This window comes from Lissotriton helveticus, chromosome 9 (genome assembly GCF_964261635.1).
Source record: "Lissotriton helveticus chromosome 9, aLisHel1.1, whole genome shotgun sequence".
In the NCBI taxonomy this organism is placed as follows: domain Eukaryota; kingdom Metazoa; phylum Chordata; class Amphibia; order Caudata; family Salamandridae; genus Lissotriton; species Lissotriton helveticus.
Genome location: NC_136070.1, coordinates 419,857,731 through 419,876,693, shown reverse-complemented (window position 1 = coordinate 419,876,693; position 18,963 = coordinate 419,857,731). Strand labels below are relative to the sequence as shown.

Here is an 18,963-nt window from a genome sequence, read left to right as displayed (position 1 = left end):
GAAAAGCTTAGGCGAAGATGGGACATCCTTTTACCCTGCCTCCTGTTTGCTTACAGAGAGGTCCCACAGAAGGGGGTTGGCTACAGTCCTTTTGAGCTTCTGTTTGGGCATCCTGTAAGAGGACCCCTATGTCTGGTGAAGGAAGGATGGGAGTTACCTCTCAAAACGCCTAAACTTGACATAGTGGACTATGTACTTGGTCTCCGCTCCAGGATGGCAGAGTACATGGAGAAGGCATCTAAAAACCTTGAGGCCAGCCAAGAACTTCAAAAAGCTAGGCATGACCAAAAGGCTGTCCTAACTGTGTATCATGCAGGACAGAAGGTGTGGGTGTTGGAGCCAGTGGCCCCAGCAGCTCTCCAAGACAAATGGTCTGGGCCCCATACCATCATTGAGCAAAAGGGAGAGGTCACCTACTTGGTGGACATGGGAACTCGCAGGAGCCACCACAGGGTGCTTCATGTAAACAGGCTCAAGGCATTTGTCGACAGGGAGGACATGGGCTTGCTCATGGCCACAGATGAGGGGCAGAAGGAAGAGAGTGACCCTCTCCCAGACCTGCTCACTCAGAACCCTGATGATGGGTCAGTAGATGGTGTAGTCTTTTCTGACAGCCTCTCTGAACATCATCAAGAGGATTGCAAACAGGTTCTTCAATCCTTTAGACAAATGTTCTCACTGACCCCCAGTCAGACAAACTGGTGCACCCATGAGGTGGACACTGGTGACAGTCTGCCTGTCAAGAGTAAAATCTACAGGCAACCTGACCATGTCAGGGACTGCATTAAGAAAGAAGTTCAAAAGATGTTGGAATTGGGAGTTATTGAACCCTCAGAGAGCCCTTGGGCTAGTCCTGTAGTTCTAGTGCCAAAACCTCACACCCAGGATGGTAAGAGAGGGATGAGGTTTTGTGTAGACTACAGGGGTCTCAATGCTGTCACTAAGACAGATGCCCATCCAATACCTAGGGCAGATGAACTGATAGACAAGTTGGCGTCTGCAACTTTCTTAAGAACATTTGACCTAACAGCTGGTTATTGGCAGATCAGGTTAGCGGAGGGTGCCTAGGCCAAAACAGCATTTTCTACCCCAGGAGGTCATTACCAATTTGAGGTGATGCCCTTTGGTTTGAAAAATGCACCTGCCACTTTTCAAAGGTTGGTGAATTGGTGAACCAACTTCTCACTGGGTTGGATGACTTTTGTGCAGCATATCTAGAACATATTGCTGTCTTTAGCTCCACCTGGGAGGATCACCTGATCCACCTGAGGAAAGTTTTGGAGGCCCTGCAAAAGGCAGGCCTCACTATCAAGGCCACCAAGTGCCAGATAGGGCAGAGTCAGGTTGTGTACCTGGGACACAGTGTGGGTGGAGGCCAGGTTTAACCCTTGGAGAGCAAGATACAGGCCATAAAGGACTGGGCTCCTCCAACCACCCAGACACAGGTCAGAGCTTTCTTGGGCCGGTCTGGTTACTATAGGAAGTTTGTCAAAAATTATGGGTCCATTGTGACACCACTTAATGACTTGACAAGCAAGAAAATGCCAAAGAAAGTTCAGTGGACAGTTAGCTGTCAGAAGGCATTCGATGACCTAAAGCGGGCCATGTGTACTGCACCTATTCTCAAGAGTCCTGACTACTCCAAAAACTTAATTGTCCAAACAGATGCATCTGAGTTGGGTGTGGGAGCTGTTCTCAACTGAATATTGATGGTCATGACCAGCCCATTGCTTTTATAAGTAGAAGGCTGACCCCTAGAGAGAAACGTTGGTCAGCTATTGAGAGGGAGGCCTTTGCTGTGGTTTGGGCCCTGAAGAAGTTGAGGCCATACTTGTTTGGAACTCACTTCAAGATTCAGACCGACCATAAGCCCCTCTTATGGCTAAATCAGATGAAGGGTGAAAACCCCAAACTTCTTAGGTGGTCCATTTCCCTACGGGGGATGGACTTTACAGTGGAGCACAGACCAGGGACTGACCATGGCAATGTAGATGGTCTCTCCAGGTATTTCCACTTAGAACAGGAAGACTCACCTGGTCAAGGTTAGTTTAATGTCCCTAAGTTGGGGGGGGGGGGTATGTAGGAGAGTGGGGTCTGCAATCCTATGGTCACCCCAGATTTTTTGCTTTTTGCTTCACTGGTTTACGACTTTCCCTGGCTGTGGGCCTGCTTATCAGACCCACAGCCTAGCTGTTCTCTCTCTAAATTGGCAACCATGTACTTTAGGTGCATTTACCAATTGGTACTGGGCCACCTTATCAGTCCGTGTACAGTGTACGTTAGGTACCCAGGGCATAGGTGTACCCAGGGCCTACCAGGGGCTGAAGCATGTATTATGCCACTCCTGGCTGGCCATCTAAAAATGACACAACTGGCTGCATGACAGCTGGGGCAAGGTGGTGTAATCACCCTTTGCTATAGATATAGTATACCTATATCTAACCCTAAAATGGACACATATATTCCTATCAGTCACTCCTATGGCAGGCCTTATCAATCCTGAAGGCAGAGTGCTTGGAATTATGTGAGATGGTGTTCTGGCATGAGAAGGTGCTCTGGCATGAGCTGAGCCCGTCTGCAGCTTGCGGAACCAAGTCCTAATAGCTGTTCCATGATAACGCTATACCATATACTCTTAAGTGCATTATCAACCTCGCGGTCAAATGCTAACTCTGGTATAACATTATCAAAACATGTCGAGTAAGGTGTCATACGAATTGGAATACTACCCCCTCGACAATTCTGGCGACGGGGTAGCATTCCACCCTTCTAGAGGGGCACGACATATATGTAACTGAGAACCCCGGTTAAAGTTAACTCGAGCCTTGGCATCACAAAATGGATGCTGCCACCACAGACACAAGTCTGACCTCCTGCTGCTGGGAGTCCTTCCAGCGAGGGAGGCTTGGACAAAGGGTTTCCTGCCTTGGGAGGTGCTAGCACCACCCCAGACAGGATTTTGTGAATTGAGGTAGGGAGGCCTGAAAGGAATGAGACATGCCTGGGGCACACAAGGTGTCCTGTGCATACACCGGTTCAAACCAGTTGCTGGGGCATCCCTGCCCCAGCTCTGGCGCGAAACCGGACAAAGGATAGGGGGTGTAACCACCCCCCTTCCTGGTCCCACCCAGGGGAGGGACCTAGTCACCAGTACAGCCCTCTTTAGCAGGATAAAGGTAGGAGCTGGTCCCATTCCAGAATAATCCTGAACTACTCTACAAGAAGAAACTCTGGACTTCGGCGTTCTGCTCCACAGAAGACTGAAGAAATCTCCCTTGTGGGCAAGGAGTGTCCACCCTGCAACTGCAGGCACCATCAAGCGTCCAGAGGCTTCACTTTGTCGTCTTCCCTCGAGGATCCAGACTTCAGAGCCCGACGAAACCCGGATTCCCAGACCTCTCCGACCTCAACTCACCTCTGCAGCAAAGCTGAGATCCGGGGGTACGACGAGACACGTGGGACCGGCCATCTTGAAAGAAACTGCACTTCGCTTCCAGCACGACTCCCGAGGTAAACTCGACTAAGTGCTTTGGGGATTGAGAAGCCCCAGCCCCAAGCAGCCCCTGCACCGAAGATTAGCCCTCCAGCATCCCAGAGATCTGCGTTGGGCCCTTCTGCTTGTTTGCTGCTCGACGCGTTGTCTGGTCACTTGCCAGCTGGCTAGTGGCCTCCTAGACGACGAACCTTGAAATCTTCACTGCTGGTCTGGTTGCTCCAGACTGGCCCTTGCTCCCTTCCAAAAGAGGGGCACCCCGGACTCTCCTAGTCCGCACCAGACGCCTTTTCCACTCACCACGTGGGTTGCCTTTGCCAAGGTCTGATGACTCCAATCCCGGATCCGACACCGCCGACAGCGAAAGCCTGCGTGGGACAGCTCGTGCCTCCATCCTGGTCGTCGAAGACACCTCCTGGTCCACGTGGCTGCAGAGTCAAGCGTCCACTCTTCACCTGATCGCGACAACAGCATCTGGTTATTTCCTGGTTCCACACCGGTCACTGGCTAGTGACTTTAAACACTGTCCCCTCTGCTTTCAGGTCCTCTTCTTCCTCGATCCACCCTTGGATCGCACCGGACATCTTCCTCCTGGTCGCCTGCAGCATCTTCTTCAAGGCTCCATAGACTTCGACGCGGAAACCCGACACACTTTCACACCTATGCACCCGCAGCCCGTGGGTAAGGTAACGAGAGCATTTCGGTGCTCATAGGTAGATTGACTCTCCTAGTGTCCAGGTATCCTGTCGTTTTAGTCGTAACTAGTTGGAACTGTCTTTTACTTACCTTTTCGTAATTTGTTCTGCCCATTGACTTTGTTCCGCATCTCGCGTACGAGTTCACACTCTGCACCGGACATCTTCCTCCTGGTCGCCTGCAGCATCTTTTCTTCAAGGCACCATAGACTTCAACGCGAGAACCCGACACACTTTGACACCTATGCACCCGCAGCCCGTGGGTGAGGTAACGAGAGCATTTCGGTGCTCAAGGGTAGTTTAACTGTCCTAGTGTCCAGTTCCACAGTCGTTTTAGTCCTAACTAGTCAGGATTGTCCGTACTTACCTTGAACTGTACCGTCCATAAACGTTGTTACGCATCTCGCGTGCGAGTTCACATTCTGCACACGCGTTCCGTGGGCCTCCTATTACTTACCTAAAGTTAGGGTAGCGTAGTCCCAGCGATCCTACAGCCTCTGGACAGCTCCATTCTTTCTATCGACTTTCACATTCCACTTACTTAGTATATGGTTGGTCGTGCCCCTAGGGCACCATTGTAATTTTGTGCAACTTGTCGTATTTTTCCTAAGATTGTCATGTGCTTAGCCCTCTGATCTCAAAGAGTTCAGCGGTGTTTGTTATTAATAAATATACTGTTTATTTTCATAACAACCTGTGTGGTGTCCTTTCATCTGGTATTCAAGGGGTTATATTGTGGTAAAACAGCTGGCTTCACATGCCAAAAGAGTTTAGCCTAAGACTGCTTTGTCCATGCTACCATTAGGATAGCTGGTCTATAAGGTTGACTTACAACCAATCACCATAAGGGTTGTTTGGACTGATACAAGGTGATCACTAGAACTAGTGAGCATCATATATCAGGCCAACTTCTCACAGGGTGCATACACCACCTTATACAGGCTGCAGTAGAAGACCTGTGGTGTCATTTTGGAAGGGTTCCCAGGGGTGGCATAATACATGCTTCAGACCCTGGTAGGCCTCTGGGGTACCTATGCCCTTGGTAACTAGGGTACCATATACTAGGGACTCAAGGGTAACCCAGTAACAAAACTGGAGTGTACCTAAAGTACTTGGAATCAATTCAGAGAGAGGAAGCAGCTAGGTTGGGTTCCTGGATAGCAGGGCCCCAGTCAGAAAACAGTGAAACACCAGCAGAAAGTGAGGGTAAACATAAGAAGCAGATCCTTCCCTCCTACAGTGAGCATATAAGAGTACAGAAATCCAGAGGTGTCACGAGCAAAGCGGTTACCAAAGAAAAATCTAGCTTATCAAACATGTTCAGATGTCTAATGTCCCTTGAACAATTCTGTAACGCCTATCTATGCCAAGTACATCAGAATACTGGTGATACATTGTAAAAAAAGAATAGCCTGCTTATTAAGATGCTTATCATCTAAAATATGCCTTTCCTTCACGTGCATAATCATGATAGGCTTTATCAAAGTCAATGAAAATAAAGCGCTATGCATAAAGTCAAATGAACATATTTAAAACAACTAGTAATAGCCAGAGGATGGGAAATGGAGGAAAATATATCAATAACATTGCGGAGCAAACCAAACCACACAAGCAGCCATATTGACAATGAATACATTTCAGAACACATTAACATGCTAGAAAGGATGCCCACCATGTCATAGCTTGTTATCAGATCGCAAGAGCACTATTATAAAGAAGCATCCCCATGAAAAATAAGTTAATAGATACAACACATTCCACAGCAAACTCCATAGTTCAATACTGAACCACTTTGCCAAGACCTATTTCAACCTAGGACTTCAAACTAAGCCAAACACATAGCTAAGATAGATGAAATTAATCATAAATATAGTAATTACATGAAATATACGTCAAAGGCACGCAGGATGTTGATAAGCTACAAATGGCACAACAGAACCTATTAACTGAATCTAGCTCAATGCAGATTATGATGCTACAAGAGAAATGCAACAAAATGACTGTAGAGCATCTTCATTTAATACTTACCAAACGTAAATGGTTCTACAATAACTGGAGAGACCTCTTATCATGAATATTACCCAAATGCTGCTATGTAACTTGAAGGTCACAATTTGTTCTGTCAGTGGGAGTATGTAACCCTTTCAATTTCTTATGTTTTTAGTATATTCATTCCACTCAAAAATATTGTTTTAACAAAACACATTTTGATTGCTCCAAGTTGGTAATGTTCTACGAACACGGCCAGATTGATCACCTTTTCCATGATAAAAAAGAACCCAAAATAAAGAAGAAGAGGTCGATGGCCACAGCTCTAATACAAATGACTGCAAGTGGCATTTAATACATCAATATTTGCTGGCCTTGCTTTAACCAATGGCAGCTCCCCAGTGGCATAATTTGTCATGCATTCCTGATATTTTCATCCATCCAGTATGTTAATTAATTAATGTGGAAATGTGTGGTCAGAAAAATAGAAAACTAGGGTATGAAAATGTTACTGAAATTTACACAATTTATCAAACAATTTTTAAAACGGGAACTAACCTGTCTAATGAAGGATATAACTCTTTGTGTGCCGTATTTGTCCATGTCTGGCAAGTTGATTTCATCACAGAACAGAACCAGCCACTTTCCTAACTGCACAGGAGCCAGTACAACTCCATTTGGGGTACGTCGGTATTCACAGTAGTGATCAAAGGTCTTCAACAAGAGCTCAGGTGTAGTTGCACTAGAAAAGTTCAATCCAACAACCTGTGAAAGGAGAAAGCAAAATCATATTAGAATTGATTTGAGGGCTTTTTCAAAAATGTATTTAAGGTAAAGGACTGTGAAAGTGCTACCGGTGTGGTCATAAAGCTAACTGGGGAATTTGTTTAGTAGGGCTGATGGAACTTCTCACCAAAGATAAGTTTACATGTGGTGTTCAAATTACTTGGAGGACAGGGTTTTGTTGTATTTAAAGGCTGGGTGGGTGGGGGTAGCAGCGACAGCAGAGTGTTGGTGGGGTTCAGGCAGAATGAGAGCAGGCCTTGTCTTAGGATCTTAGGACAGTCAGTGGGTAGACTACCCTTTGTGGTACCGTCCTTTACTACTTGAACAAAATGTTTGTACACGAGCGGGACATCCTAAGAAATCAGCAACACCATAAGAATACAAACGGAAAGGCTTTACTTCACGTGCCCCATCCCTCTCTCCCCCCACCCTAGTCCACAGGTGAAGAAATGCAAGGACCACGGTGGAGTAAAATCTAGGAGATCACCCTGAGAATGAGATCTCCTAAACTCAAGGTCTCTTTGGCGTATTTATGCCGATGAACTTTGTGTTTGGGGTGTGTAGGAACATGTAAGTAGGCATCCTCCAAATCCAGCGATGTCATGTAGTCTTCACTGTTGAGGCGCTGGAGGATCTACAAGAGGGTAAAGTAGGAAACTGGCTCTATATATACTACACCAAAATGAGGTATAGTGTGTGAGACCAATTGACCCCAGAGGTAAGCAGAGGGGAAAGTTAGATAGAACCTTATTCTCTATTTGTGGTAGAGTGGCCGAGCAGTAAGGCAGTATCAGAGAACAGTGTTAAGCATCTGATGTACACACTCAGTAAGCAAATTAATTAACGCACAAGTTACTACTTGTGTAACGATATATCTGTAAGACATTAGTTAGTGATAGATTCCTTAACTTAGAATATCCCCAGGCGTCAGACTGGATCCGGAAAATTTTGCGTAGCAATACCCCTGCGCGCCGGCAGGCGTCGTCCACGGCTCTGCGTCCGTCGTAGGCATCGTTAGTGCCGGAATGACGTCGGAGTACTTAGACGCCGCCCATGCGCGCTGACGTCAGTTCTGATACACAACTTTTCCGCGCCAGATACACAGAACCATGATAGAACCAACACTGGTGCCACGAAACTATGGCCCTGAAAGGGGATGACCTTAACCCTAGATATCGGTTCGCAGAACGGGGAGGATGGGTGGGTCAGTAAGGAATCTATCACTAACTAATGTCTCTTACAGATATATCGTTACACAAGTAGTAACTTGTGCATCTGAAAGAGACACGTTAGTGATAGATTCCTTAACTTAGAATAGATACCCCAGCAATACCAACCCCGGTGGTGGGTCTGCGATAATCACACCAGAAAGTCCTGGAGGATGGAACGGCCAAAGAAGCCATCCCTCCGGACTTGGCTGCCCAGGCAATAGTGTCTTGCGAACGTTTGCAGCGAGGCCCACGTAGCTGCCTGGCAAATGTCCTGAAGGGCACTCCTCGGCCCAGGGCAGTGGTAGTCGCCGTGGCCCGTGTGGAATGAGCCCTTAGACCAACAGGGGGCACATTCTTAGCCAAGGAGTAACACGCCTGGATACACAAGATGATCCAAGGCGAGATGGTCCGCTTGTGCACCGCCTTTCCCTTCTTAGCGCCCACGTAACCAACAAAGAGTTGGTCATCCACCCGGAAGTGGCGTGTGCGATCCAGATAGTAAGAGAGCGCACGTTTTGGGTCCAGACGGTGGAGCCTCTCTTCCTCTTTCGAGGGATGCGGAGGCGGAAAGAAGGTGGGCAAGGTAATGGACTGCCCGATGTGGAAGGCCGTGACAACCTTGGGCAGGAAAGAGGGTCTCGTCCGCAACACAACCTTGTCCGGATGGAGAGAGAGGAAAGGAGGAGTAGAAGAAAGAGCCTGGAGCTCACTCACTCTCCTGGCAGAGGTGATGGCAACCAGGAAAGCAGTCTTCAAAGTAGGAAGACAGAGAGGACAATTATGGAGGGGCTCAAAGGGAGCGCACATCAGGTAAGTAAGTACAAGATTCAAGTCCCACTGAGGCATCACGAAAGGAACAGGAGGAAACGTGTGTGATGCCCTTCAAAAACCTATTTACAATTGGGGACTTGAACAAGGAAGGCTGATTAGGTAGCCTTAAGAAGGCGGAAAGGGCAGAAAGGTACCCCTTGATAGTGCCCAGAGCAGAGCCCTGCTGGGCAAGAGAAAGAAGGAAGAGGAGAACCTCAGAAAGGGGTGCAGAGAGTGGATCCACAGCCTTTGCTGTGCACCATGCCACAAATCTGTTCCACCTGCAGGCGTATACCGACTTTGTGGAGGGACCCCTGGCTGCCAGAATGACATTACAGACTTTGGGAGGCAAGTCAAATGGCCTCAACTGTCGCCGCTCAATCTCCAAGCTTGTAGGTGGAGACTGGACAGGTTCGGGTGGAGTACCGTCCCCTGCTGCTGCGACAGAAGGTCCTCCTGAAGAGACAGACGAATCGGGGGATCGACGGACATGCTGAGTAGCTCGGGATACCAGTATCTTCGTGCCCAGTCCGGAGCCACAAGGATAACCTGGGCCCGGTCGCGCCGGATCTTCTTCAGCACTCTGGGCAGAAGTGGTATAGGTGGAAAGGCGTACAATAGACCGCAACTCCACTCGTGACAAAAACGTCTCCGAGCGAGTGCCGCCTTGGAAACTCCAACGCGCAGAACTGATGACATTGCGCGTTCTCTTCTGTGGCGAATAGATCTAACCAAGGTTCTCCCCATTGCTGAAAGAGGGCTTGCGCCACGTCAGAGTTCAGACGCCATTCGTGATCCATCATGCACCGACGGCTGAGTTCGTCCGCCCTGGCGTTCAGAGAACCTGCCAGGTGTTGAACCACTAGGGTCACGCCCTGATGTTCCAGCCACTGCCAGAGGCACAGAGCCTCCTTCCATAGGGTCCACGACCCCACCCCACCCTGTTTGTTGCAGTACCACATGGCGGTGGTGTTGTCCGTGAACACCTGCACTACACTCCCCTGGACAGAGGGGAAGAATGCCTACAGTGCAAGTCGGATCGCCCGCAGCTCCAGAAGGTTGATGTGGAGCCGGGACTCCGCCGGAGACCAGAGGCCTCTGATCTCCGCCTCTCCCATGTTGCCCCCCAGCCCAGGAGGGACGCGTCCATCACAACCACGTGCTCCGGGTGGGGTAGGGAGAGGGATCTGCCACTGACTCAATCGCGGTCCGTGAGCCACCACTGCAACGGTCTTGCAGTGCCCTCCGAGATCAAGACATGGTCGGACAAGTTGCCCTGATGCTGGGCCCACTAAAACTTCAGGTCCCACTGCAGAGCCGCATCCGCCACCGGGCGTGATGCACCAGAAGGATTCAGGAGGCCATCAGCCCCAGAAGCTGCAGCGTCAACCTGACCGAGACTCGGGATAAAGGCTGAAAGATCGGAATCAGAGCCTGAATATCCCGAAATCGCTGTTCGGGAGGATAAATCCGAAACTGTGCAGAGTCTAGAACCGCTCCGATGAAGAGGAGCTTCTGAGAGGGACACAGGTGCGACTTCAGCACGTTGACGGAGAACCCCAGCAAGTGCAGAAGGTCGGCCGTAGTCTGGAGGTGGCTGGCGACTGTCTGGAGCAAGCCCGCCATCAACAACCAGTCGAAGAGGTAGGGGAAGACTGAAACCCCTAACCTGCGCAGATGAGCTGCGACCATCGCCATCACCTTCGTGAACACCCGTGGGGCGCTGGTAAGGCCTAAGGGGAGCACGGTAAACAAAGTGCTCGTGGCCTACCGTGAACCGCAGGTAACGCCGGTGGGCCGGCAGGACGGGGATGTGAAAACAAGAGTCCTGCAAGTCCAACGCTACCATCCAGTCTCCAGGGCCCATGGCAGCTAAGACCTGAGCCAAAGTCAGCATCTTGAACTTCTCCTTCCGGAGGAAGCCGCTGACGTTCCGTAGGTCCAAGATAGGGCGTAGGCCCCCTTTGCCCTTCTCGGGTACCAGAAAGTAGTGGGAGTAACAACCACACCCTACTTCCGGCCCAGGAACGCGCTCGATGGCCCCCTTGGTCAATAGGGCCGTGAATTCCTCTTGCAGAAGTTGCAAGTGATCCCCCGACACGCGGTGGAATTGCGGTGGCATGGCTGGAGGGGTCACCTCGCAGGGGAGGGAGTAGCCCCTTCGGACGATTTGCAGCACCCACCTGTCCGACCTGACAGTGCGCCAGTGGAAGAGGTGATGGCGAACCCTGCCCCCCACTGGCGTCACATGGGTCTGAAAACACAGACTGGGAAGGTTTTGAGGCGGGAGCTGTAAAGGGAGGTGTGGACTGGCCTCGCTGTTGTCCCCGACCGCCGCCACGGCGGTTTCCACGGCTGCCACCGCGCTGTTGAATATTCTGCGGTGCGTGGCTGGCAGCACGTGTGGGGGCGCCCCTTCCGTGGCCACGAAAGGAGCGAAAGGCACCAGATTGCTGGCGTGTGGCCGAGAGGCCCAAGGACTTGGCCGTAGCCCTTAAAACGCTCAAGCGCATGGTCTGCCTTGTCGCCAAAGAGGCGACGGCCATCGAATGGCATGTCCAGAAGAGTGACCTGGACATCGGCCGAAAAGTTGGCGGACCTCAACCAGGCGTGGCGTCAAACCGCCACCGTCGTAGCCATAGCCCTGCCCAGTGAGTCCGTGGTATCCAGCCCACACCGGATGGAATATCACGCTGCATCTCGGCCCTCCACAAGGGCTCGGGCGAGTTTAGCCCGGACCTCCTCCGGACATTGTGGCAGCACATCCAAAGGTTCGTCGTCTAGGAGGTCACTAGCCAGCCGGCAAGTGATCAGACAACGTGTCGAGCAGCAGACAAGCAGAAGGGCCCCACGCAGATCTCGTGAATGCTGGAGGGCTGATCTTCGGTGCAGGGGCTGCTCGGGGCTGGGGCTGCTCAGTCCCCAAAGCACTTGGTCGAGTTTACCTCGGGAGTCGTGCTGGAAGCGAAGTGCAGTTTCTTTCAAGATGGCCGGTCCCACGTGTCTCGTCGCACCCACGGATCTCAGCTTTGCTGCAGATGTGAGTTGAGGTCGGAGAGGTATGGGAATCCGGGTCTCGTCGGGCTCTGAAGTCTGGATCCTGGAAGGAAGAAGACAAAGGGGTGCCGCTGGACGCTTGATGGTGCCTGCAGTTGCAGGGTGGACACTCCTTGCCCACAAGGGAGATTCTTCAGTCTTCTGTGGAGCAGAACGTCGAAGGCCAGAGTTTCTTCTTGTTGAATAGTTCAGGATAACCTAATTTGGAATGAGACCAGCTCCTACCTTTATTCTCCTAAAGGGGGCTGCACTACTGACTAGGTCCCTCCCCAGGGTGGGACCAGGAAGGGGGGTGGTTACACCCCCTATCCTTTGTCCGGTTTCCCACCAGAGCTGGGGCAGGGATGCCCCAGCAACTGGTTTGAACCGGTGTATGCACAGGGCACCTTGTGTGCCCCAGGCATGTCTCATTCCTTTCAGGCCTATCCTCCCCAAAACACAGAGTCCTGTCTGGGGTGGTGCTAGCACCTCCCAAGACAGGAAACCCTTTGTCAAAGCCATCCTCGCTGGAAGGACTCCCAGCAGCAGGAGGTCAGACTTGTGTCTGTGGTGGCAGCATCCATTTTGTGATGCCAAGGGTCGAGTTAACTTTAACCGGGGTTCACAGTTACATACATGTCGTGTCCCTCTAGAAGCGTGGAATGCTACCCCCGTCGCCAGAATTGGCGAGGGGGTAGTATCCCAAATCGTATGACACCTTACTCTACATGTTTTGATAATGTTATACCAGAGTTAGCATTTAACCGCGAGGTTGATAATGCACTTAAGAGTATATGGTATAGCGTTATCATGGAACAGCTATTAGGACTTGGTTCCGCAAGCTGCAAACGGGCTCAGCTCATGCCAGAGCACCATCTCACATAATTCCAAGCACTCTGCCTTCAGGATTGTTAAGGCCTGCCATAGGAGTGACTGATAGGAGGATATGTGTCCATTTTAGGGTTAGATATAGATATACTATATCTACAGCAAAGGGTGATTACACCACCTTGCCCCAGCTGTCGTGCAGCCAGTTGTGTCAGTTTTGGGTGGCCAGCCAGGGGTGGCATAATACATGCTTCAGCCCCTGTAAGGCCCTGGGTACACCTATGCCCTGGATACCTAAGGTACACTGTACAGGGACTGATAAGGTGGCCCAGTACCAATTGGTAAATGCATCTAAAGTACATGGTTGTCAATTTAGAGAGAGAACAGCTAGGCTGTGGGTCTGATTAGCAGGCCCACAGCCAGGGAAAGTCGTAAACCAGTGAAGCAAAAAGCAAAAATCTGGGGTGACCATAGGATTGCAGACCCCACTCTCCTACACCAGCTTCCTACACAAACTGATGCCAGTGTTGTATTTATTAATACATGCACACATGGCACCTTATATGGGCCCCTTGAAAACCTACCAGCCTCTGGTGTTTTGACTGGTTCTTGCATTTGCTCTCAGGAGGTCCGAAACAAAGCCTGCTCGGGAAGGGGGTGTTCATATCCCTCCAACAGGGTGAGCATCTGATTAGCATTCAAAGAAGCGATTGCCATTGAAATCCAAAACCTGTTTCGCTTCACAGGAGAGGATGCCAGCCCCCTTTGTTCAGAGCCCTTTTGCACCTGGACAGGAAGGGGAAAATTAGCTAGTCAGGGGGGCCTACCCACCTTCTGGCTAGTACTACCCCTATGGTGGGCTACCTTGTTCACTTGGCCACTGGATTCAAGATAGCCTGGCTGATGAGGATTATGAATCCGAAACCGGTCCCAGGATGCTTGTTTCCGGTCCAGGGAAGACATGGCTTGGCAGTTCGGGCTGGACTGTTCCCATGAGGCACAGGGTCAGACTGATTTGCATATAGCCATGTCTGAACTGGGGTGGCTGAGTGAACTAAAGAATGGTGATGGATTAAACCCAGATCAGTTGACTGGGGGTGAGTGTTTGATTTGTTCAAACGCTCCGTCCATCATCCCCTTTTGTAGGGCTACCTGAAAAGGACACAACATAAGAGTTGGCCATCTAGGACAGGGTTATGCCAACTTCCCACAAAAAGTGGGAAAGGACTGGGCGACGGAAAGTAAAAAAGAGTATAGGGCCGCCATCAAGCACTATAAAAACTGTATAAAGGATACGCAGGCAACCTTCTTCGAGAAACAAATATTAGCGGCAGCCAATTCTGCTAAAGAAACTTATCGCATCGTACGCCTACTCACGAAAACCCCAGACCCCTTACCCACACTCGACCCATCGGGCATGAGATGCAACCAGCTAGCAGAGTTCTTTTCATCAAAGATTGATAAAATTCTTTTATCACTTCCAGCCCCCATCCCCTTTCAAATCCCTACCATCCCCGCCCTCTGCTCCGAGGCTCCACGCCTCCAAACTTTCCCCCAGATTACCACAGAGCTTTTTCTGTCCACTCTACAAACCATAAAAAGTGGTGCTCCATCAGACCCAGCCCCTATGAGCAAATTAAAACTGGTCGCCTCCACTGTTGCCCCTCCTCTGACCCATCTCATTAACGCCTCCTTAGCACTAGGCTGTGTTCCAGCCAACTGGAAGAAAGCCACAGTCAGGGCTCTCCTTAAAAAACCCCACCTTGATCCTACGGACCTAACCAACTTCAGACCCATCTCTCTTCTTCCGGCTATCAGCAAAGTGGCCGAACGAATTGTCAACCACCAACTTTCCAATTTCCTAGAATCCAATAATCTCCTGCGCCAATCCCAGACAGGAATTAGACCTGGAAAGGGAACTGACACTGCTCTGCTAGCCGTGGTCGAAGAGGCAAGAACTATCATAGACGCAGGAGGATCAGTGGCAGTGATCCTCCTCGACCTGAGTGCCGCCTTCGACACGGTGGATCATGCCATCCTCATCCACCGGCTCAGTTTGGTAGGAGTCTCTGGCCTGGATCAAATGCTTCCTGAAAGGAAGAACCTTCCAAGTGTCGGATGACACAGCCGTGTCCAAAGCCCTGCCACTACAGTGTGGGGTCCCCCAGGGCTCTTCCCTGAGACCCACACTTTTTAACGTCTATATGTCCCCTCTAGAGGACATTATGTCCCCATTCGGCATAAAAACAGTCATGTATGCCGATGACACCCAGCTGGTGGTCTCTATAAACCAGTTGAGCAAAAGCCTAGACAATCTGGCAAGGTGTCTCGAGAACGTCTTCCACTGGATGTGTGAATCTCGATTAAAATTAAACGGAGAAAAATCCGAGCTACTTCTCCTGGGAAATCCATGCAAATTTTCACCTTCCCTCTCTTGGCCACCATGCATGGGATCACCCCCCACCCCTAAACCCGAAGTCAAAAGCCTTGGCAGCTGGCTGGATCAAGACCTCAACTTCAAAACTCAGGCCAGAAAAACCACGGGCACTTGCTTCGGCCTCATTCGAATGGCGCGAAAAATCCTCCATCTGATCCCCCCCCCCCCCAATCGAGGAAACTGCTGTTGCAGGGGTTGGTGAACTCCAGACTGGACTACGGCAACGTCCTGTACCTGGGGGCACTGTCATCAGTCATTCACAGACTGCAATGCGCTCAGAACGCTGCTGCCAGACTCTTAACCGGAACCAAACCGAGATGCTCTGCTAAACCAGCACTCAAAAGTCTGCATTGGCTTCCGGTTAAAGAAAGGATCACCTGAGCTTCGCGCGCACCCAAGATGGTCGCGTGAGCACAGGGCTCCCGGACCCTCGCCACCTCCACCGATTATCCTGTATTTTATCCTGGTTTGGACGACGGGTTGTTCATGGCGAAGCCCGGCTGATCACTTATCAGTCTTCGAAAATTGTTTTGGACTTTGGGGACCGGTGCTACGGACCTTCGAATTTCTCAGGCCTGCTCCACGGTGATGCCCCGGGCTATGTTATCTCTGCCAGCCGGCCAGTAATTGAACAACAATGGCTCACAGGATTCATCTGGGCTCGGCAGTCACTTTCGGTTTCGATTCTTGCCCGGAGACCTGATTGACTTTGCCTGCTGTGCGGCAGGGCCTGATTGCCCTTCCTTGATGGCCACTTAACGTTCGACGCCAGACTATTGTCGCCTCCAGTTTTGAGACAGGCATCTATTCTATCCTCCTTGGTGTTCCCGATGCCTCTACAGTAACCATTTTTACCCGACATCAAGCGACCCTCCGGGGTCTGGGATCTAAGATGGCCACCAAGCCAGAGGTTGAGAAACGCAAGTCCAAGCCGGGTGTTCGAGGAAGTGCTGTACAATCGAATGTTATGGACAGGTATACCCTTACTAAAGGATCACCGGGTGCAGTGTCTAAATCTTCGACCATGGTTCCGGATGGACCCTCGATTGAAGAGGAGCTCTCGTTACGGGATGTTATGGGCGCCATTTCTGGAATGAAGGCTACACTGGGGCAACAATATGAGGCCTTGACCCTCAAATTGGACACTGTCTCCATAGATGTCAACTTGATTAGGGCAGACCTGGCGAAGACGAATGAAAAGGTCAAATCCCTTGATCTTACGACTTCTAGCCTTGTTACCGACGTCTGACTTACAAGCTGAGGTCGGGAACCTGCGGAAAGCTAATGACTATTTCTCCGGGCGTCTGGAGGATTTTGAAAGCCGTGCCAGACGAAATAATATCCGCTTGATTGGTGTTCCGGAAACATCGCATGCTACCTCGACGGACCTATTGGTGGAAGACCTGGTACTGAACCACTTGGCACCCAAGGGTCTTAGAAAGTTTTTTGCTGTCGAGCGTGCACACAGGATCCCTGGGGGCCTGCCTAAAACAGGTGCTAATCCACGTCCCATCATTGCAAGGATTTTTAATTTCCGCGACAGACGCTATCCTGCAGGCATCGAGACAATCTGGTCCCATCGCCTTCGAGAACTCTACAGTCAGCTTTTATCCGGACTTTACCCAACAGGTCCAGAAACAGAGACTGGGGTTTCAAGGGGTTAAGAAGAGGCTGAGAGACAGATCCATGAAGTATGCTATGCTCTTCCCGGCCCGCCTGCGTGTGGTACATAATGATCGAACTTTCTTCTTCGACCATCCTGGGATCGTGAGTGACTGGCTGGATTCGATACATACGGACCGAGAACATTCTGAGGGCCCTAGACAATCGGATCGAGCGGAGGGAGGCCTGATGGAACAGGAATAGAGAGCGGTATCGGCCCCCGCTCCTTTATAGTTGACTTTGTGCTGTGGCTACTGCCGTGACACTATCGTTTGCAAGTATTTGGTCCTTTGGGGGTGGGTGGGGGGGTGAGTGGGTCCTTCTCCTCCTGGGTTTCTTTTCGTAGACTAGTTGGGTGGTAGGGCGACAGGCACACTGCAAGTTTATGGGGCTTTTTAGTCTTCCGCAGGGGTGCGGGGTGGGGGGTGACACGGTTAGGGCATGTTTGGGGAAAGGGGGGTTTCGGTTTGAGTTTTATTGTTACTTGCAAGGCGAAGACAAGACAAACTCCTGTTTTTGGATGTTGCTTAGAGTGTGGAGCGGGGGTGGGGCTGACTACAGGGATGGGGGGTAGAGGACTCCGAATACTGTGTTGGAATGTAAACGGGTTGGGGGATAGGATCAAGAGGGGTGTAGTGTTGCAGTTACTGAAACGTTTGTCTCCTGATGTTGTCTTACTACAGGAGACGCATTTGCTCGGCAACAAGTGCTATGCTTTAAATAGGCGTGGCTATCGTCTTGTGGCGCACTCAGGTTTCACCTCGGGATCCAGAGGGGCGGGCATTTTGGTTCGGACTTCCCTCCCCTTGGCCATTGATGATGTCATGATTGACGATAAGGGAAGATATGCCGCCATTGTTGGGCGTTGGGAGGGGAAGGTTGTGGTTTTGCTTTCTGTATACGTGCCCCCGGGCCTCCAAGCCACCACATTCGCCGATCTGAGTGGAGTTATCCTGGGACTCCCCGAGGGTTTGCTTGTGGTTGGTGGTGACTAATTCCGTGGTTTCTGGGATGCATGATCGTCACCCTCCCCGGGAACTACCGAGGGCCCAGTCCTGGTTGAGTGACTTTCTGGAGACTCTGGGGCTAACTGACTGCTGGCGCTTGCTTCACCCGGGCAAGTCGCAATATACTTTCCATTCTGGTGCCCATGGTAGTCTCTCGAGATTGGACCATATTCTTATTCCATCATCCCAAGCCTCCGCCATACGGGAAGTAAAATACCTTGCGAGGGGTATCTCAGACCACTCTCCGCTTTGGTTGGTGGTGGATGCACAACGAGGTTCGGCGGGCCGTGTGGCTCCGATCAACCCCTGGTATCTCCGGGATCCTAAGGTTAGGGCCGAGCTGGTTAAAACACTATCATTATTTTGTGGAGAATGTAGGTTCTGTTTCCTCCCCAATTTTGCTATGGGAGGCTTACAAAACTGTCATTCGTGGCCAGGCCCTTTCTTTGATCGGCAGCGTTAAGTGGGCTACCCGTGCTGAGGTGGTTCGTATTGAGGGTGAAGTCGCTGCTCTGGAGAAGGACTTGGAATCTGGGGTCACCACGGAGGGGCTACATTTGCTGGAGTTGAAACAATATGAATATAGGGCTCTAGTCACGGATGCCGCTAAGGAAATGGGCAGGCAGCAGCAGGGACGCCTGTATGATATAGGTGACAAAGCTGGTAAGCTGCTTGCTTGGCTGGATAAAAGGGAGAATGCAAGTCGGGTTGTGCCTGTGATTGTTGCTGAGAATGGAGAGAGATACACTGACCCTGTTGATATTGTTACATGCTTTGCCGAGTACTTCCGGGAAGTATACTCCCCAGTGTCTGACAGATCTGAACAGGACTCCCATTTGCTATTACGGGATATTGCGCTTCCCCGTTTGTCTGATATTGATAGAGGCGCTCTGGATGCGCCGCCTACTGTGGAGGAGATTGCTGCTGCCATTCGCTCGGTCCGATCTGGAAAGGCGTCGGGGCCCAAATGGACTTCCTATTGAGCTCTACAAACTTCGCCCAGATACGC

At 50.7% G+C, this 18,963-nt stretch overlaps 1 protein-coding gene across 1 annotated transcript in view; it reads right to left on the bottom strand.

The window, feature by feature from the left end:
- Positions 1–18,963, bottom strand: part of DYNC1H1 (dynein cytoplasmic 1 heavy chain 1) — a 1,596,152-nt gene that overhangs the window by 1,137,055 nt on the left and 440,134 nt on the right. Inside the window, exon 39 of the mRNA XM_078660192.1 lies at positions 6,736–6,942. Within this exon, the coding sequence (XP_078516318.1) occupies positions 6,736–6,942 (207 nt within the window). The remainder of the gene's footprint in view (positions 1–6,735; positions 6,943–18,963) is intronic.